Genomic DNA, 21907 nt, shown 5'->3' on the forward strand with positions numbered 1-21907 from the left:
ATTTCACACTCACCAAGCAAAAATCCCAAGTCAATTTCCTCACCCTTTTTATCCATTGAGGGATGAGTGCAGCTCAAGCCAAGAGATGAGGGGTTAATCTGCTCACCGCGTGCTCTTTAACGACACGATGTGACAAAAGCACGAGGGAATGCAATCCTCGCGTTGTCTCGTTTCAAATAAAAGACATTGGGTGAAAATATGTAATACGTTTTTTTTTGCAATTTGACCTCAAAATTGGATCAGGGGGACGTTTTGATGACGCGTCAATCCAACACCGACAAATTGGTCCCAAATGAAAAATCTAATCCCAAAGGTCAATCTAAGGTAAACGTTGTGTAACATTGCCAAATCTCAGGTCATGTAGTGTCAAGATTCAAACATGCAGTGCCAATGATAGCTATAGGCGTCTGAATTTCATTTTCCGTTTAAGTAGACTTGCAGGGAAAGGATGAGTTGTGAATTAAGACTAATATATCATTAAATATTCCAAGATAATTAAATAAATAGTTTCAAAATAAATTAATGTGTTTCCGCAGTGCACTGGTTGGCACGTTCGCGCAACACACGAAAGGTTCCTGGTTCGAGACAAGAGTGGAAACATTTGTTGGGCGCCACCAAGCTGTACTTGCTCAAGACGCACCAAAGGAAATGGTGCCCCAACGACCCTAGTGGTAAAGGGAATATACAAATTAAATAAATAAAATACATGATATAAAAAAACTAGTGCACCCTACATTTGAAGTGATGTGTAGAACAATGTAAATAAAGGATAACAACTCGAAGAACTCAAATAATGTCATTAATTTACGCTTTTATTTATCTCGAAAACAGGCCTAGATTAAATGAATATGTTAAACTCTAAGTAAGAAGACGACCTTGAAAAATGGTGTTTTACCTCAAAATTTTACAGATGTTTATTGCAATCAATTGAAAACAAAACTATAATATAGATCAGATTTTTGGGGTTCATTACAAAGTATCGACGATGCAGTCGAATTTGTATACTATATTGATTTTGGCCCTAAAAAAGGAAAAAGAAAAAAGCAGGAACATTTTTAGAAAACTAAGCATTTTTTGGAAAACTAGAAAAATAAAAAAAATAAAAAATGTTTTAAAAAATGTGAAACTACTCTCACATGGATTTTCTTTCATGTGACAAATGAGACAATGGACAAATGGTTTACACAACACCGGTTTACTCGCCATGTGTATTGGTTGATTTCTCCGACACATTTCCATTTTTTTTTTGCCCGAAAGCGAAAATGGCATAGTCCGCATATAGTGGATGCAACTGTTGCATCCATGGGTATATAGCAGGGATCGGCAACCTATGACACGCGTGCCACTGCTGTCATAGGTTAACCAGTGGCACGTGAAAATAAATATGACTAGTTTTTTGAAAATGCGCATTTCTACCTGAAAATTAGACATTTTCAGTTGCGCGCTGTGTTATTTAGAGGCTTTACGGTAGCGCCCCTTCTCCTCCGCTTCGTGTGTGAGTGTGAGACTGCGCGGCGCTGAGGAGAGATCCGTGTTTGAACGCAGCCACAGAAACATAGGCGCGCGATGAATGAACGAATCATTACAGTGCCTCCAACCAGAAAATCTCGTTCTCTTCAGCCAGCGTGGACAGATGACTGAGCTTCGTGCAAAAAAATTACCGTGCTGTTTGTGCATTATGCCTCGAGAGCGTTGTACCTCGCACATCAAGTGTTACACGTCATTACAAGACGAAACATGAACATGAATTCAAGGATGAGTCTGACATGGCAGACATTAAAACGCGCTGTGTCCAGATACGGCAAACAAACACAGACCCTGAAGACCTTTGTCACTGCTAAAAACGCCATTGTTCACTGCACAGGCAAGTACGGAAAATCTTTTACCTAATGCGAAAATATTAAAGAAGCGTGTGTGTTTGTGTGTGTGTGTGTGCGTGCGTGCCTTCTGCTTTGCTGCTGTTATTCCAAGTTTTGATATTTTCTGCAACAAGATATCATTGATGAATGGTATGGTAGCTGTCCATATCACTTGTTTTTTGATTGCAGGTCATTGTTGATGAAGAATGGTTGATTCTTGTGGTCAAAAGTTGAAGTCATGAATGGCTACAGGCCTTTCCACATGTTGTTTATATTCATTTTTTAGTTAATTTATGAAAGAGAATAGTGGAATATAAACTGGTCAATTATACGATTTAAATGTATATCCATGCTGTATATGTGGACTGGTGTAAAATTACAGCTCTGTTGGATATAAAAGAAATGTTGTGTGAGTCATTAATCTTGGTGTGGCACACTGATTTACAAGGAAATATGAAAAAGGCGCTCCACACCAAAAAGGTTGCTGACCCCTGGTATATAGTGTAAAGTCATACTTTTGGCAAGATTAGTACATTCGCATCTTGTAAGCAGATGGGACGCAGCAATGAAGCATGATACTTTGTAGGTCTTGAAGAGTGACATGAATAAAATCAATTTTGAACGACTGTTAAAAGTTAAATGTGGAACTAATGTCTGTTTTCGTAATTACATCACTTGTGCTTGCCCCTTGATAGGATTGCTCACATTTTCTTAGACTATCGAGTTTCACATAAATATTCTATTTTTTTTGGTCATTCTGGAAGTTTAATCACACCCACAAATGTGATGCTCCAAATAATCCAATTGCTCAATGGAAGGTCAGTTTTATACAATTTTTGTCTGAACTGTTCTTAGCTGTGCTTGCATAATTTCGAAAGGGTTTGTCAATCATCCATCAGCTGTCTAATGCAATTAGCAAACATGATGTACTATTAGAATATTTGAGGGTTGGTAGCTGGAAATGGGCCTCGATACACCTACGTAGATATTACAATACAGTGAAAATAGTCATTTACCACGTTAACGATGAATAGGGTGTATCTAATTAGTTAAATGTTATCTTGGTTGAAAAAAAAAAAGTGTTTTTTCTTTAAAAAAATAAGGACATTCCTGAGCGACCTTAAATTTTTGAACGTAGTGTTCGTATTTAACTCTGGAACCTATTATAGAAAAAAATTATCTGGGTTTCAAGGACGCAAAATCTAAACCACTAAATGGTATCACTCAACTTGCTATTAACTCCGCTCACATCTCCTACCACTCGAGAATTTAGTGCGACGTAGGCAGGTAGAGAAGAAAAATGCAAAAAGGCCACCAATCACTTGTACCTCACCGCAATGCACTCGAGATCAGAGCATCGTGGCAGGGTCCTCCTGGGGACGGAAGCTTACAGTGATGCATACATCACGTCTCCTGACTCAGATGATTTTAACAGAAGAGGCAGGAATCTATGGAGTGCTCGGGCCACACGGAAACGGGAGGGAGGAAAAATGCCTCATGACAAGAAAAGCTGTTGCCGTGTTCAGAAATATTCTGGTGAGTGTCAAAGCTTGGAGTGAGGTTTTTTGGGGTGTCCTTAGATTTTATGTTGCGACTTTATGCTTATAACTGCCGTTTTTTCAGTATAGCATGAAAACAGTGAAAGTAAGTCAAGTACAGTCCAAACGACGACCAAAACCCCCCAAAAGATGAGTTTTTCGAGTGCGTCTAAGAAATCCACCTACATACACACGCAACATAAGGAGCTTGACTGCAATGATGACACAAGCTGGAAGATGGCGTAAGCAAGTAGTAGTTCCAAATTCAGTACAGCCCCTTTTGAGTTATCATTGTCAATTAGTGTTGATTTTTTTTGGTATGTTGTTGTAGTCACACACCAGATAATACAAAATCAACTATGTTATTTTGGGGGAGATTTATTGTCATGCAACACCAGGCTGTACTTGCCCAAGACACACCACAGAAAGTGGTGCCCCTACACCCTTAGTGGTTAGGGGAAACCCACCAAATTTACTTTTTTGAGTAAAAAATTGTGTCTGTTTTTGAATGTGGAAGTTTAATTCTATTCTCTTAAATTTAGATTTTAATAGTGATTTTTCATATTTATTGTAGTATTGTAAAATGCAATTTTATATTGAAATCCTATTTTGACAATTCACATTTAATTAACTTTTTGCAGTAGATTTTGGTTTCAGATTCCTGATATTGCTCATTAGATAAAACTATTACAGTAATACGTAGGAAAAAAGGGGTGATTAAATATAGGGACTGCAAGCCTGATCAGGCCGACCATTGTGTCCAATCAAGCACGTTAGAACATAACACAGTATACAGTTTTGTGCATAGAATTAATATTGCTCCCAGTTTTATGTGCGGGAGGGTGAACGTACAACCTATATATTATTCAAAAATTGGACTCAAATAATGTCGGCTCGACCGACTGGGGAGAGAGGAGCCACTGATCTTCTGGGCTGTCTTGATGACCCTATGTAAGGTAATTTGGAATTTTTGTGAGAGGGTTGGTTGCTGCATCACAAATCACACACAGTTAAAAAATCGGAAATGTTAATTACATTTTCAGGATAGACTTATATCTACTTTAACCTTGACAGCCAAGAAACTGTTTTCACTCGACAATATTTAAAAACCATCAGGCCACAGATTTGAAAAATGGACTCTCAACAAGTATGCACTGAGCGACTCCACATCGCATTCTGGCACGATCTGACATATTTTTGGGAAAAGCAATTTTCTGTCCCCGCGTGACCGATTCCCCTCACTTTGAAATGAACGTCTGTCTTCCATCGGCAAAATAAGCAGCGAAAGCTAAAATGGAGCCGTGGACATTGTTTTTATTAATAACGGCACAATTCAACTCGAACACGAGGAGCTACATATTTATCGATTTTAAACATTTGCGTGATTTTTCTTAATCCGAAACAAGACCCTGCCGAGGCTTTTCCAGTGCCGTTTGTGTTCGTGAGACATTTTTGTCCCGCGATGTGTTTGGCGCCGGATATTTGAATAAGGCGAGACCAAGAGACTGCTACTGAAAATGCTTCTTTCTTCCAGATACAAGTTTATTTCCAGGCGTAAATGAGACTCCAACATGTTTTCTGGGCTGGGTTTCCTTGTGTTGGCTTGATGGAGTTGCTCTTGGATGGACTCCTTCCTGGCCTCCAGTGTGAACTCTGGATATGTTATGTGTTTGACTTGTTCCACTAGTTTGACTCTCTGAACGAGAGGAGGATCTTCAGAACCACAGCTCAGCACCATCCAAGATTTTATAGGTTGCTGTCACTCAAACAGCAAGTCATGACGTGTCATTTTTATTAGATCTCCACTATCTTCACACCAGAGATGCTATAAAAGGGCTGACTTAATGGTGGAGTCATGCTAATGATGGGATGTTTGTGTTTTCAAACGTTTGAGTCAAGGGACATTCCTGTGGTGTCCCCAAAAAAAGCCACCAACAATGGATGAACAAGTTTATCATACTCTTCCAACATTCATCTTGCACAGGCATACAGTATCACGTTGTGGGATACTGGGGGGAGGGCAACAAACAGGAGAACCTTACAAAGAGTCATCAATGCAGCCCAGAAAATCATCGCCTGTCTCTGCTAGGTCTGGAGCACATTGCAGGCTCGCACTACAGCAGCAGAACTGCCAACATTATTTAAGATGGTGTGCATGGTTTGAGGTGTCCTTACAAATTTGAAAGGTAAATATTAATATCTATTAAGTGTTAACAATGTCCAAGTGATTTCAAAGGGCCCTTAATGCAGGTATGTCAAAGATACGGCCCCCGGGCCCATTTGACGCTAGAAGGCAGAGTGTTGTTTGTGGGCGAGTTCAGGGGTGAAAATGCAATCACTCACATGTTGAAATACACCAGTAAACACATTTAATGCCAAACATGAAAATCTTTTTCCACATTGTTTGTGGGAAAAAAAGATGCCTCGTCATCCGTGATAATAATATATAAGGTAGGTTACTTATGTGGGCTTAAAGATAATGCATAAGACTGAAAAGCAAAGCTAAAAAATTGGAGTTGACATTCTTTTACTGATCCAGCATGCCTGAGAACAGAAAGCCCTGATCTGGTCCCAGAGCCAAACGGAGTTTGACATTCCTGCTTTATTTTCCACTGCGTCTATCTGCTTCCAACTTACTTTTAACAAAGCTGTTTGGGCCCCGGAACATGAGGTAGGAGAAAAAAGAGGCGGTGGGTAGCTATGAAGAGTGTCTTTGTGCCTGTCACCACAGTCTTTTTCGACAAAAGTAGGAGGAATGGGGAACAGGAGCGATTGCTGGAGAGTGCATCATGCTTGTCCATGCAGGTTTTTTTTGTTTCCAATTGTCAGTGTAGCATGAAAATGGTGAAAGTAAGAAGGATTCTTTAAATACAGTCCAAACGCCAACTCAAACCCCAAGAAGAGTTTATTCGGGAGTGTCTAATAAATGCACGCGCTTGCACGCACATCATAAATGAGCAGAGGCTCCAATGATGACACAAGCCAGGAGATGGCAGGGACAAGTAAAAAAAAGTTCCAAATCCCGTAAAGCTCTTGTACAGACTCTTATCTTGACTACAACCTCTTTGACCTGCTGCCCTCTGGCAGATGCTACAGTCTCTTAAAACAAAGACTAACAGGGGAAGAGACAAATTTCTTCCCAAGAACCGCCCTGAAAGAGCACACAAACCTTGGGAAAAATATCTTGCCGCTGTATAGAAAGATATATCTTCGAATGCCACGTCTAATCTCGTGGTAAACAATGTACACCACGTGTAAACAGTGACAACAAAGACAATTTTATTCTATTCTTAAGTTCACCCAATGACCGACGTCAACGTGCCAAAGTGCTTATGACCTGGTATGTTGTTTTACGTCCATGTTTTGACTACAGTTACCAGCTACGACTGACCACAAATGAGGAGGGGTACTCTGCTACAACATGCTGATGCCGTCCTAACGTAATCAAATTTCAACACCCGAATCAAAAAAGTGTCATATAACCGTTCGGCAGAGGCTTTTGCGGTGACTGAGAGCGTCGATCCAAGACAATTTGGTTACTTTGGTTTTCTACGAGAAAAGAAAATAGTGCCACGTCGAGCCTCCATGTGTGAATAACAACATGCTGCCGTCGACATTTCATCTCGTCAAAGAGAAGAAATATTTATTCCGTGCGGTGTGTCGATAGTGGGTGGCGGTCAACTGTTTTATATTAGAGTGACTTGCTATCTATGATAACCGAAGGTAACATCTGCAATACAAAACTATTGATAGAGCTGTGACAGTAGAAAATGTTTGTTTAGTACCATACTTTATGCTACTTTTGACTTAAAACGTAGCTAAATGTTCAAAATGTAAAGCTTATTTTTGACAAATATTCGAACCTCAGTTCGACCTCAAGTGTCTTTCTTTTAATATATGATGTTCTCCATTCACACTATGAAACGTGTGAAATCACAAAATTGGAAGTAGCGGTGTCCAAACCACGGCCTGGGAGCTATTTGCAGCCGCCAATTGGTTTTTTTTTTTAAGAAGTCTGCAATTTACTGCCAGCATTATTTTTAAAAATACATGTATATAAATATATGTATCTTTTTTTCATCTAGTAAAATTATTGTATAATATAAATAGACTAATATGCAAATGGGATTCAAGTTTAAATATTTTTAATATTTCAATACATTTGGTTCATTTCATGTTTTTAATTTTTACAGTAGATATAATGTATGTATCTTAATTGAATAATAGAATACTTTGCTAAATAATAATTTGGGTTAAAGAATATTTTCTGCAAAATTTGTTTAAAAATGAGGAAACTGTATACAATGTAAAGAAACATTTTATGATAATAATAAAATGTTTACATACAAATATGATTTCACTGCATTATTGCACTAGGGTTTCAGGTTCTGGTATTAAGAAAATTGTGACGTATTCCCAAATAAATGCTTAACTGTCAAAATATTTATATCAAATCTTATTGTTTTGGTTTTAGTTATTTTAAGTAAATGAAGTAGTGAGCCACAGGATCTTTGACCAAAAAGTGACCTTTAAAATAATAATAATAATAATAATAATAGAATACAAATATTCAAAATGGTGTGATTGGTACTGTAAATCACTTTTAAGTCAAACTAATTATTTCAGTTCATTTTATCATGACCATTCTATAATATTTAAATCAAGTAAAATGTATTTTTATAGTTTTGGGGTTTTGTCTTTTTGTTGCTGTTAAATCTTATTACACTTCTTTTTATTTCACTATTGTTACGATGCACTATTCTTTTTCATTCACAAACATTGCACTCATTATAACTTAGGCCAGTATCTAAAAACTATGTTGAAAATCCTCTTTTTCTGCCTTTTATCCCCTTACAAACCTTAGAAATCTAGTATGTGTTTAGCCTGGAGAACCATCTCTAATTCTGTTGACAATAAAGACAATTGGATTCGCCACTCCAAGTGCAGCTCTTACCGCATTAGTGACTTCTATCTCGTAGACCCGCTGAAAGGTGGTCCGGTCGAAGAACACAAGCTTCCCGCTGCCCTGATCTTTCTTGACAGACGTCCCCGTTATGATTAGCTGATCGTCCGGGCTAAAACAGCAGTCGGTCCTGATCAGGTTGGATAGAAACATGTACAATCATTATATTTAGAGCCCCATTCATATTCACTTTTGAAACAGTGATTGTAAAAACTGACATTGCAAAGTAGTTAGTCAGTCCATTGGCCATGTGTAATGGCTTCCTGAAGTTGCGTATGTCCCAAATTTTCAATGTGTCATCACCTAGAAGACAACAAGAAGTTGGAATGAGTTTTTTAAAGTAAAACAAGGAAAAACGATCTACTTTTTGGGAATGTTAACGTCAGTGATGGAAGAAACACGATAAAACACATTTCTTTTGTTACAACATGGTGTGTTGCTTCGCTACGAATAGAAACCAAAGACAAAATGGATATGGAGTGTCCCGGCAACGTTTGTTTGCAAACTCTTGATTGCACAAGCCAAACAATATGAAGGGTTCACCAATTTCACAATTTTTTTATGCAGTTTTGGGGGATTGGCTTGAATGAAACTGTATACAGTAATTTGTAACTAGATAGTTACTCTCAGGGCGATGCGCTACGTTTGGGTTTTGGTAATCTTGGAATCAGTATTTAAATGAAGTAACTATTAACTGTAACCAATTACTTTTTTTCCCAGTAACACGCTAAACACTGGTTAACGTATTCGGTATATTCTCACAGAGAGGCAGTCAAGTTTAAATCTTAAAAAATGCGTGTAAGGGAATATAAGACTGGAGACTTTGGCTAGAAAGGGACTTCTCACCTCCACGTGATGCAAGAATGGTGCCATCGTAGGAAAAGGCAAGCCGCGAAATGTCGGATCCTGGAGTGTGTGCTTGCCGAGAATGGAACTTTGTGTGCACCTATGGAAAAAAAAAACTTTCTAAGTGCTTAACATTTAAAAGAAGATTTGTTACTATACAATATTGAGTTGTTTTTAGCACCCGTGCTTACAAATCCCTGGAATAAGGAACCAGGGAAAAGTCAGCGATCCAATATTCTGGCCTGTCTAACACAAACTACTTTTGCCATGAGTTCTCCCTAAAAAGAGAAGAGATGATCAATTTACTCAACTGAAGTTGTTTTAAAGGTGCAGGAGGGAAGAAAACTCATGATAAATATAACTGCTAAAGATTTGATGTCTGCCATATAACTTGTGGACCAAGCCTCCCCAAAAAATACATGAATAAAAAACAATTAAAATGATTATGTTGATGAGGGGCAGCACGGCAGAGCAGTGGTTAGCGTGTGTGCGGCACAGTTCTGAGGTCATGAGATCGAACCTTCTGTGTGGAGTTTGCATGTTCTCCCTGTGCCAGCGTGAGTTTCTTCCCACATTCCAAAAATATGCGTGTCAGGTTAATCAGCCGGTCCAAATTGTCCCTAGGTGTGAATGAGCGAGCGAGTTGTCCATCTCTGTGTGCCCAGCGACCGGCTGGCAACCAGTTCAGGGTGTCCCCTGCCCACTGCCCGAAGATAGCTGGGATGGGCTCCAGCACTCCTGCGACCCTACTGAGGATAAGCGGTGCAGATGATGGATGGATGGATGTTAATGAAAATGGATTGTTGCCCTTAAAGTACTTTTCTAATAAGAAATTAGATTTTACATTTCCAAGGAAAGATTAACTTTTTTCAACCAATATTTATTTCAGGCGCACCCCCCCCAAAAAATTGGGTCATCTTTGAAGCTAAAATTGTATGTATCATTTTTTAGATGAAATGAAATGAAGATGACTCTACAAAAATATGTATCTTTTTTTAATCCAAATATTTGGGTCAATTGTTGCAAAATACAAATAATTGTGTGATTTAATTTTACACCTAAATATTATAATTGTTTTTTTAAAAACATTTTGTTTTAAACATAAAAATGTGGGTGGAATGTTTGTCACAACCCCACCAAAAATGGGTAACTTTTCTTAGAACGTCCCGAAAAAACAGTTCATTTATTTAAAAAAATTGGCTTATTTTGTTTTAAAGCTAAAATATTGAGTGAAATGTTTCAGACAACGCCCCAAAATGTGTACTTTTTCTTAAAACATTCCTAATGATTGGGTGATTTCTTTAAAAAAAAAAACATTTATTTTTACATTTAAGATATTAGTTTGTTTAAAGTACATGCCTAAAAACTGGGTAATCTCGTTTTAAATGTAAAATGGCATGTTGGTTTTTGAGTTTTTCCCTGCCCTCATGCAGGTTTTAGATGGGGTTTGTGTAATGATAGTATGTAGTCTGTAAAGCCCTTTAAGACGGTTTATACAAATAAACATGACTTGACTTGACTAAATTAGGATAACCCTAATAAACGAGTAACTTTGCTTTGAACAAACCAAAGAATTGGCTCCGTTTGTTTCACAAGTAAAAATACATATATCATGTCAGGACCAGAACGGAGACAGGACCCACTTGTGTTACGTTTCTCTCAGTTTTATTGAGAAGAAAGGAAAGGATTGCACACACAATCCGGTGATCGCTGGTCACGGGAAGCAGGTCGCTCTGAACACGGAAGTGGCACTTCCGTGGCGAGCGATAACGGTGTCGGGAAGGGAAAAAACGGAGAGCAAAAAACGTGGTCGGGATCAGCAACGAGTCGAAAGCCAGGAGAGGAGAGTGGACGTGGTCAGGATCAAAAAACGTGTCGAAGCGGGAAACAGACGGGAGCAAAAACAGGAGTGAGTCAGGGTCGAAAAGCTTGCCTAGAGTAAAGTGAGGTTCGCAGACGGACTGACAACAGGTGGATATAAATAGTGACAGGGAGCCAATCAGAGTCTGAGGCAGTTGGCGACAAAGGAGCGGGCACAGGTGCATCACATCCGTAATCATGACATAGGATTTCTTTTGTCAAAAGCAGACCTAAAAATTAAGCCATATTGCTGATTAATCAACATCTAAGAACCGGGGTACTTGCTTTGAAACAACCCAGGGTATTTGGGTTGTGGATCAACCAAGCCTCGACGTCAGATCAAAATGTTCCATGTAACAGATTGGGTTATTTTCTGACCTGAGAATAGAACAATTGACAATTTGGCTAAAGAAGATGCTGTCTGAATGGATTGCAGATAACGGCGATCCATCATTAAAGACGCGTGTTAAGCAACGGTCGGTGGAAGTGAGCTTGCTAACACCCAAACAAACATAACCTCGACGTATGCTGCGCCAGTTTCATTAATTCTAAACGCAGGGCAAATAAACGGGTGAAAAGAAAATGAAGCAATACGGCCTTTTTTTCCCTCGGTCTCGGAAAGGCGGATAAGGAATTTTAAGTGCCGCGAGTGCTTAGTGATAAGATATGGAAGCATAGAAGAGCGGCGGTGCGGCGAGTGTGAGGTGAAAGAGTGACGTGCCCCCACCACATTGGAGGGAATTGGGGTCATATCTGACTTGCAAAGTAAATGGACTGAGGTTATTAACAGAGACAAAATTAGATAACGGCGTCACCTTGAACTGTAGATAACCGGGATACCGCTCGTTTTTATTTTAGAGGTTTGGCCTTGGACAATTTTGTCAGGTTTCACCAGGGATGATTTGATTTTGCCCGTCATCATTTTGCTTGCATTAACACAAACTTGGACTCATTTGACTTTCATTAGGGGGTACTTGTTATCTCCTGCCTCTTTTGCATATAAGGAAAGGCCTCATTTCTAGAGAATAATGAAATGGAGTTTCCCCCCGTGCCACCTTGTCTCGGGTGAAGCTAAAAGAAAAAAAAAAAAACCTTCTTTGACTGAATAATTTTAAAGTACTGTTTGTGACATATAGAGGGTAAGAAACTTCCAATACTTCTTAATTTTTCTTAAGGCAAAATCAGAGGTCTTCAACGTGTAGAACACCCAATGCCCGTGGACTGGTTCGAAAATAGGTCTTGTGATTTTCTAGGAACTTACATTTTTAACTGAGGTGATTTTTTAAATAGTTGACTGACACTATCGTTACCCTACTTTTAATCATTACAGCCACGTGAACAAAACAGGTATATTCTAAATTAAGGAACTAATTGTTTTAAATCTTGGGAATAAAAGACTGGACACTTTGGGCTAGAAAGGGACTTCTCACCTCCACAGGGGAAAACTATATTGTTTTCCCAGTACAGTGGAACCTCGGTTTTTGAACGCCTCTCAGTTCGAACAAATCAGTTCTCGACCAAAAATTGAGAAATTCTTGCTTCGCTTTTCGTTAAAAAAAAATCGGAGTTCGAACGCCGGTACGCTAGGGGCGATGCTGAGCGGCGTACGGGTGTAGATTGCCCCCACCCCTCGTGAAGAACTGTTGTCACGTGAGCGTGCACTTCTTTTTGCTTTTGTTTTGAATATCGGTGAACGGAGTGTTTTAACCCCTAATTATGCCCCGGAAGAAGTTCGGTGCAAGCAGCAAAGTTGCTACAGGTGAAAAAAGAAGAGTAGTGCGTACAACTATTGCATTTAAGAAAGAAATAATAGCAAAATATGAAGGAGTTTCCGATCTTGCTATACATACAGCATGGCTTCTGCTGAGCACCACAAAGGTAAGAAATCCTATTCATTATTCTTTTCTTTATCCTTTAACCGCTCACCACTTGTTGTGGAAAATGACGTGACGTGTGCTAAATGACGTGTAAACAACCTGATTTTTTTATTTTTACACGTTCATGTTAGCGTAATCTTTCGTACGGAAGATTACGCGAACGTACGATTAGCCTGGGTTAGCTTCATGTTTACGTTCGTGGTAAACATCCAGGGTGTTGGAACGGATTAAACCGATTTTACATTACTTTTAATGGGAAAAACGATTTTCCGTGATCGACCAAAACTGTTTTCGAACAGGGTTCTGGAACGGATTATGGTTGAGAACCGAGGTTCCACTGTAATTTAAGCTATTGCATCAGTATTGTCAAGCACCGCTGTCTGTATATACCAAGCTCCGGTTCATCTCTGAAGAATGGAATGGATGATGCTTTACACCAAAAAACAAAGGTGCTGTATCAGAGTCAAATTAGGAGGCTTCTCCTAAACTGCTGCTGTGGTTTATGGCCTGTCAAAATGACAGACAGCCTTACAAATGTCCTCTCAACTCTCAAAAAAATCCGTCAATGGTGGAAAATTGTCGCTTAGTGTAACCTCTGTAGACACAGAAATATCAAATATGTAAATGTTTACAGAGTCTTATTTGACTTAGATTTCTTCCCAAAAGACGGGGTTTAATTTGTTATCATAAATCACCTCTCCTCCTTTTGAGTCCTCACGAATAAAATGTGAAATGTTTTATTTGCTTTGGGCTGGTTTCTGCTATTCAATGTTAATTGGTTGGGCTTAGGTTGGCTCGGGCTATAATACCCACGGGCCTGGGTCTGATAGGGCTGGAATTTTTTAGGCCCGATCTTATCCCAAGTGTCTACTGTAATTTATTATGACAAATCTAGACATTTAAATCGAAATGTATCTCCTATTGTACCAGAGATAAGCTAAAATGTTAGCTTTAACTCTAATAAGGACAACAGCAAAGTAAAACAAAACAAAAACCCAAATCTATCATTAAAAATTGGCAAATCAAAAGGATGTGAAAGTCAAGCAAGCAGTGAACCAATGTCTGTCAATCAGAGGTAGTGACAGTAATAGGCACACGTCTCTTCCTATTTCGAGCTCATTTACTGCTGTTGTGAACCGACTGAGCGTTTATTTACAATCCGCGATGTTGGCTGGTGTGTGTGGATGCCGGGGCATTTGCTTCCTGTCATGAGCTGCATAGCCGCTTGTGAAATCGGACCCCGTGTCCGGAATTCAGCAACGCTGCCCTTCTCCGAAGCAGTCGTAGTATCGGACGAAACGGTGTGTCATTGAAATGTATAAACAGTGCCAGGGGATGGCGGCAGAGAGTTAAAAAGTTCCAAATTATGTACAGCTGGTTTGAGAAATAAAAATTCTGAAATATAATATTTAAAACGTGTACAACTATCTGCCAGGGGAAAAGGACTTATTATTTTACATTTTCCCCTCAATTATTAACTGGAATCTTGGCAACGTGAATCAAAAGGTAGGTTAAAAAAAAGACGAGCATAAGTACTTGGGTGCCGTCATGTTCCTCCAGTCACCACCTAAAAACGATGACTGGCCAGAGTTGATAAATGGCAGAAGGAGCAGCGTGTCGTGTGTCACCAGAGATACCTTCGACCGCACGAGCCAACTGTTGTCGCCAAGTTATCCGAATGTCATTGTATGAACGCCTTGCTGTCCCGGCCCCGTCCATCACCTGCTCCCTGCTTGCCGCTGCCGCCACATCAAAACCTTTACAAGTACACACACCTAAGAAGCATTCGCCGACGACCACTGTGCAGCCAGTAATGACAGCTCACGCTGACCTTTGTTACTTTGTGGGGGGATCAAGTGGCAAAAGCGCGGTCCGGTACAGCTGCTCAGATCTTTCATAGAAGTCAACAAGTGCTGATAGCGTGTGTGCATTTGTAGACACTGCCCACATTATTTGACAGGTCGGAGTTACTGCATCGGCGACACACAATGAGAAGCTACCAACAAATCTTTATTTACAATGTTAAAGTGACAGTGTCTAATAATTCACCACAAGGGGTAAGATGTTAAGCCCAAGCACGATGGGCCTCGCCTGAAATGTCAATACATTCGGGTCGGATTGGACTCTTTCGCTGATGCTGAGGCTTTTTGAGGCCGTGAACGACCACTTTCCACAAGATCATCACAATATTTACTGTACTTAACTATTGCATTGTCAATTCAAAGAACTCCTTTCTGTCTCTGTCTATTATCCACCCGTCAATACTTGCTTGCTTCCTTAATTTGGCTTTCTCAACAGAACGGTTAAGTCGGCTTCACCCGTTGAGTTAGCTGCGAATTTAGGTAAACCACGTCCGGCGATCCAAAGCCGCAGTAGCCATGAGCCAGAGACATTCTTGATTCCAGCTCTCTGCCTCTCTCTCTTAAAGTTATTAAGAACGCACTATTGCTGTGGTTTATGGCCCAATTTTTAACTTGTGAATATGACGAACAACATTTTTCCGTCAAATCTTCAAAAAGTCTGTCAATGATGAAATAATTCGCGATTAATGTAACATCTGCAAGACACAAAAATATAAAAGGTATTCTTATTTTTCGTATTTTTATACTAATTTTCAACTCAGATATCGTTAAAAACAGACAAAGGAGTAGAGGATTCTTCTGATTAAAAAATTAAGCCCGAATCCTCACAAACTAGGGCTTAGCCCTGCTCAAGCTGAGTCTGGGTTTTATACCCGCGGGCCTGGCTGGATTTTTTTAGGCCTGAGCTTACCTCTATTCACCACAACAGGTCTTTGTAAAATTAGACTGGAACTGTAGCATGTGCAATGAAGGAAGCCACAACCACTGGGCAAAATTCGGAAGCCTACTTCCATATTTGCTTGCATAAGCAAGGATGCGTTTCAGCCAGCAACAGGACATTTAAAATGGTGTTAATCCCAGCGATTCACTGCAAAAGACCTTTATTTACACTGAGGAGCTAACAATAACATGAGAGGCTCACGGCAAACCATAGCCTGCAGCCAAGAGGCTAATATGATTGACTTAAGAAGGAAACAGTGGGAAAAATTACCAAATGAAAGTAGTGGACCAGCTACCTTCATAAAATTTGTATCACAATTATGGTACATCTGTGCTGAGCGCTGCAGAGCGCAGAAAGTTGACTAAAAGAATTTCAAAGTTAGCCTGATATCTTAACGCTCCCACAACAAGTCACTGCTGCCAAAATGTAATTTCTTAGTTAGGCGTTCAGTGGAATTGATAGGATCTGCTTTACTAGGAGATTTGAAAGTAATGAAAGACCTTGCCCAGAGGGCACGTACCCCGGCGGGTAAAATCTAGATTCTTGGAATGAATGGAAAATCACAACTGGACATCAAAGATGTTAGGGACTTGTATCAGTTGTTCTTTATTCTCATCGGGGGAATTTGTGCTGGCGGTGTGTGGAGTTTGTGGACATTGTAAAGTAAGCTACTTTTAGTTGTGTATTTCTCAGACTCCTATGCTATGAAATTAACCTGTTTTCTATTCTTAATATACAAGTAATCATCACACATAGTCACATTTTCAAAGATCGACGTTTTCAGTCTAATTCCATTGTTTTTAATACGTTTTCAATGTTTTTCCGTTGTAATGTAATACGCATGCGCGACTCCATTCTATATTACTGCGCATGCGTGACCCTTCAATAAAAACGTCTGCTGACCCTGATGTAGTCAGAACAACCTGGGCGGCCAAGCAAGATGGCTGCCGGGCTCACTACATGCGCAGTAGTTTTAACCCTTTTTTATGCCTTTATCTGAATATTTTTGTCAGCAATGAGTTTATATCTTTATACACTTCGACAACATGGCTAAGAAAAATGTTTGACAAACTGCTCAGAGATCAGATCAGCGGAACTGAGGTCTTACTTAATCATCCTGATGACATTCTCAGGGATCAGAATGGAGATTTTCATTTTCAGCTGAAATAGCCAGGGTCCAGGGGCCGCAGGCCCCGGCCAGGTCCAGGGCGGAGCCCGGTGGGGGGCGAAGCTCCCCTGAAGCCAACAGCATTTATCTTTTTTGCTATGTGAAAATTGCACTAGAATGAATTAAATCCAACAAAACAGAAACCATGTATTTTTTTCAGTTTTAAGATGTTTAAAACAATTGGGGGATTACAATGTTACAACCATCACCATTGTTGTTGTGTTTTGATGATGAAGATGGACCTTGTATTTAGCAACTAATCAACAATATATATGAAAATATATACATTAATAACCATTCATCATTAATTTGAAAATAGAATGCACAAACTGAACATGCTTAAAGAAAATACATGTCAGTCTGTGACAGTCTTCTCCAGCCATGACCACTTAAATTTATTCTTGAGAAATAATAGAATAGAATAGAATAGAATATACCTCTATTGTCATTGTTACAAAATGGGTTAACATAATGTGACAAATAATGTGGCAAAATGAATGGATTACAAAAAGTAGAATGTTTAAGGCGGATTTCTATTCATCTCTCAGCATTATTGTGTGTTTTGGAGTAAAAATTTTACGCAGTTGGAGTCTATGGATTGTCCTTGATGTAATGAAACCATTTTCGGACATTAAAAGATGTTGAAGAAGGCCTAGTGACGTTTTTGGGTGTCTTGTTTCAGACAGACCGTGTGTTTGTCTGATGAGTATATTTTGAAATGCATCATGTTATGACTCCCAAAGTTTAAGCTTTCGAATTATATGTTTAATGACGTGTTTCAGTGATCGATGATGTCGTACAAGACACGTATTTGTTGTATGGACATTCGGAGTGTGTTTTGATCAAGATATCTACTCAGTTTCTTATTTGACTACATTAAATAGCTGCCACCATGTATCTGTCTGAACGTTAAGGGGTTAAGGTGCTTTATGTTTTTAAAACTCTGTGTACATTCTTTCTTTGTAAATGTCTCGTGTTTCAAAGCGGGCACATGGGCTAATAGACAGCTGCGGCTTATATAGGTGAAAATGTACTGGGCAGGACTTATAATCACGCTCCTTAGTCCGAATTTTACGATACATGACAAGAATAATGTACAAAGTGTTTTGGTTTTCAAAGGGACAGGATCAAGATAAGTTCTAGCTTTTTCCTGTCTGCCCTTTTTTCCTTCTGTTTTGTCAATTGTTTATCAAAGCTATTGATTTTAAACTTATTGTAACCTTGTATATGATGACCAGTGGAAAAAAATGTCAATCAATTAATCAGAGTGGTAATGTGAATTTCCAAAGTGGGAAGATAACAGCCTTAAGTCATCTTTTACCAGTTGTCTTTATCATTTCAAATGTCTATAACTCGACATTAAAGGTGATTTTATAAATAATGATGAAATGCCAATGGACTTTTCCATTGTGTCATTCAAACCAGCTGTTTAGGCCCTTTCTTAACCATATCAACGACTGTCAATGACCTCATAACATTCCACCAATTTTGGGTAATGGTTTGAAAACAACGTCTCACCCATCGCGTACAAGAGGCCTATTTTCCTCTGATCCCGACCGACACGATCGAGTACCGAGCAATCACTGGCGGCAAGAGTTCACCTGGCAAGACCGAGTCGACCGGCGCTCATAAAATTAATCAAGCTCACGTCACCCTCAATAGTGAAGGTGGTGCATATGATTGATCGTGATTGATTCGGCCCGCATAGTCTGACCATGAGTAATAAAGGAGACAAGAGGAAGAAGGGGGAGGGCGGCGGCCATAAAAAAACAAGGTCGAATCCTTTTTAGGCTCGTGGCTGAATTCAAGTCGGGTTCCTGATTAGGGCAGAGGGCACCTAGCAAATATCTTGAGCCATTCAGACGGGGGCAGGCTCCAGCGGTCAGGGAACAGACATGACTATTGTGAGCTGCTATGGGACGCACGGTAAATATTTAGCCTGGACAAGGAGCGGGTCGTAAATTTTCGAGAGCTTTAATCCAATCTCCCAGGAGTGTGCTGCTTCGAGTGGAACTGGGGAAAGGAATCTTCACGTTTGTGACTAATGAAAGCGCAGCCCCCTCACACATAGAACTACCGCACGTTTTTAAAAGTTGTTATCTGATTACAAAGAGTAATTACGGTGAAGCCTACTTCCCGTTCCACTAATCTGGATTAGCTCAAACTCAAATCAAGACGTTCGGGATCGCCGGCAACAGTTTAACCGTCACTGTTCTTGTGTAAAATAACAGAAGCGTGAAGCCTAAAACAAGGCCAAATGAGAGCATAAGAAATGTTCTATTAATTGCAAGGTATCCCATTCAAAAGCACTCAAAACTTTGTTGATAATGTTGGTTTCACAGTCAATTTTGATCATTTCTTGGTTGAAAAATGACTAGAGCGATTATAAATGGCAAGACTGTTGGACATTCTTGAGTAGGTGAGGTTAAGTTTCGTTACTCAAAGAAAGTACTGAGTTAAGATATCCGCTTGAATGTACCCCCCTCGGTTATGACGTGGATTAAGATGTTTTTTTTTCATCTTCTGACAATGGAAACAAAGCTGGAGGTAATAAATACGAAGGCACACGCATTATGACTCTTGCTTAGGAATATAGCCATAGTCAATCGCTGACTGAAAATTTTTAATAACGGGGAGGCCATTAAACAATACCACGAGTATTGGTATGCCCTTAGAAGTGCATCCACCCACCAACGCCACTATGCCAGCCAAAGTCATGTTACAACAAAAGGAAAATAAAACTTAATTTTTCCTAAAAATGTATATTTATCATGTTATTACAATATAATTACGGTATATACATCGTATTTACTATATATATTATTTACTTATTTGTATAGGTTTCTGCATCCCGACCTCAAAACGAATTAATGTCCTATCCTGAGGGTCTGCAGTAGTTGGAAAAATATAAACAAAATTATTATATGAAGTTTAAAAAGTATCAAAGCGTATTATTTTCAAAGGTTGCAGATATTTTCTGAAGGAAGATGGATCCACAAGTGTTTTGGCTGCAGCGGGATGTGATATAACCTAAGGTCCAACAATGCCAAAATCAACCCATGAGATCAGCATTCAAAGGGTCGGAATGTGATTGCTAATTGTGCACTAATGGTGGAAAATGTAAAGGGGGGAAAAGTTGACTGGGCCCTTCATCGACTTCCATGCGTAGTCACTAAAAAAAGCATGTCAGGTAATCCGCTTACATAACCGCTTATATATTTTTGTTATAGAGTCAGTAAGCGAGGCCCCTGCGATGTTCCGTCGGGCTCAGACATGAAATATCCAAACAACTGTAGGAGGGCGCGTCCTGAAATTTGGTACAGACGTCTGCGGTGCCCTGATGATTAATCCTAATGACTCAGGGCTTGACCTCTGACTTTGCCTCTCGGAGCACCAGCAGGTGACATACCCTGACAATAAACATCTGCTTGAACGGAATGGCTGACATCTATTCTATGAATCCCAGATGATAATTGATAAAACTAGGACTAAAGTTCCCTTTTTGGGATAATTTTAATAAATTGAACTTGGTGAGAATTATAATTTTAAAAAGAAACACGCATTTTTTCGGAAAAAAATCTTCAATAACAAAAAGAAATGCTGCACCTGCCGATATTTAACATGTCAGTGATGTCATTTCTGGCATTTGATCAAGAAGCACTGCGGTGCTAAAATGCAGCTGCACAGTGAAGAGAATAAAAAACAAACTCCTGTCCAAGCCTGGTCACACTCTGTTCAATAAATTCTCATCTCCAATTCTGCTTGGTGAACCTTGACCCCCCTCTGACTGTGTGACCTTTGTAAGAAAAACAAAGTGGGTACAAGAGTGACCCTGGTTTACAATATTTTGAGGAATCCCCTGTATCTGGTCAAGAGAAAACTAGGCAGAGTATTCACCAAATACAAACAACTAGATGGAAAAGGCTACTGCAAGACTTAAACCCTAAAGAGGATGTAAATTGCCTGCTAAAGAGGGTGGCCTATAGCGGAAAGATCCAAAGTGGATATTTGACCAAGCAGCACACTAGTATTAGTTCATAGGCAGTTAATCAATATCAGTTTAAGTGCAATTTTTGACGCATTTGTTTTAATAGCGAATAATTATATATATATTAACATTCTATCTATCTGTCTATCTACCTTGGTCATATCCCTCAAGAGGGGTCACCGACAGCAAGACAAACATTTTTGGACCATGGCCAACCCAAATGCCCAAACACCCAAACAAGTTAGGCACCTCGGCACCCAAGTTGGTCATGCTTTCGTCCCTCCGGATGAAACGGGACACAAGAAAGCGGCCATGTCACTTGGATCAGGGTGACGCAACACACTCTTCTGTTCAACAACAGGGCCCGACAGCTTTCACTGGTTTACCCCTGCCGCATCATACAGGTGTCCTGCCCATCCCTTAGAACGCGTCCAAACATCCCACTATCTTAACACATCTCCACTCATTCCTATCACCAACAAGAGCTCTAGCTTACACTAGATATATTAACATACTAAAGAATATTTGTGCAGTTTTATCAAGGTTTTACATTAATGTCCTCTTTCATGTTTTTCAAACGAACACCGGGTGAGCAGAAGTGAAAAACAATGTAAGAATCCAAAGACTTACGCTGAGGTTCCTGTCCCAGATCTGAATGGATCCATCCTGGCAGCCGGCGGCTATGAGCTTTCCGTCGCGGTTGTAGGTGCAGCATGTAGGGATGACCTTCTTTCCTTGGCTCGAGCGCGGCTTGAAAACAGACTTATGCTGCTTTTCTGACTTGACGTCCCACGTTCGCACGGTTCTTTGGAAAAAGAAACAGGAACGTCAAAGCTCTCCAGGTGAGCTGAATAATTCAAATTGTAAAATATGAGGTCATTAGAGGGATTCCCTGTGGCAATGAATCAGAATCCTAAAGAGATACAGTGAGCTTCAACATGCTGTTAAGTGAATAAATCTCACAGGTTGTTGGAGAGCAAACAATAGATCATGTTGATGGGCCGGG

At 39.7% G+C, this 21907-nt stretch overlaps 1 protein-coding gene across 1 annotated transcript in view; it reads right to left on the minus strand.

The window, feature by feature from the left end:
- The window catches only part of wdr70 (WD repeat domain 70), a 57423-nt gene that overhangs the window by 12806 nt on the left and 22710 nt on the right, over nucleotides 1-21907 (minus strand). Inside the window, exons 10-13 of the mRNA XM_088355961.1 lie at nucleotides 21532-21706; nucleotides 9207-9306; nucleotides 8579-8663; nucleotides 8352-8490 (exon numbers count right to left, since the gene is read on the minus strand). Of these exons, the coding sequence (XP_088212087.1) occupies nucleotides 8352-8490; nucleotides 8579-8663; nucleotides 9207-9306; nucleotides 21532-21706 (499 nt within the window). The remainder of the gene's footprint in view (nucleotides 1-8351; nucleotides 8491-8578; nucleotides 8664-9206; nucleotides 9307-21531; nucleotides 21707-21907) is intronic.

The sequence above is a fragment of the Urocampus carinirostris genome, chromosome 16 (genome assembly GCF_059441175.1).
Source record: "Urocampus carinirostris isolate Australia breed hairy pipefish chromosome 16, RoL_Ucar_1.0, whole genome shotgun sequence".
Classification (NCBI taxonomy): domain Eukaryota; kingdom Metazoa; phylum Chordata; class Actinopteri; order Syngnathiformes; family Syngnathidae; genus Urocampus; species Urocampus carinirostris.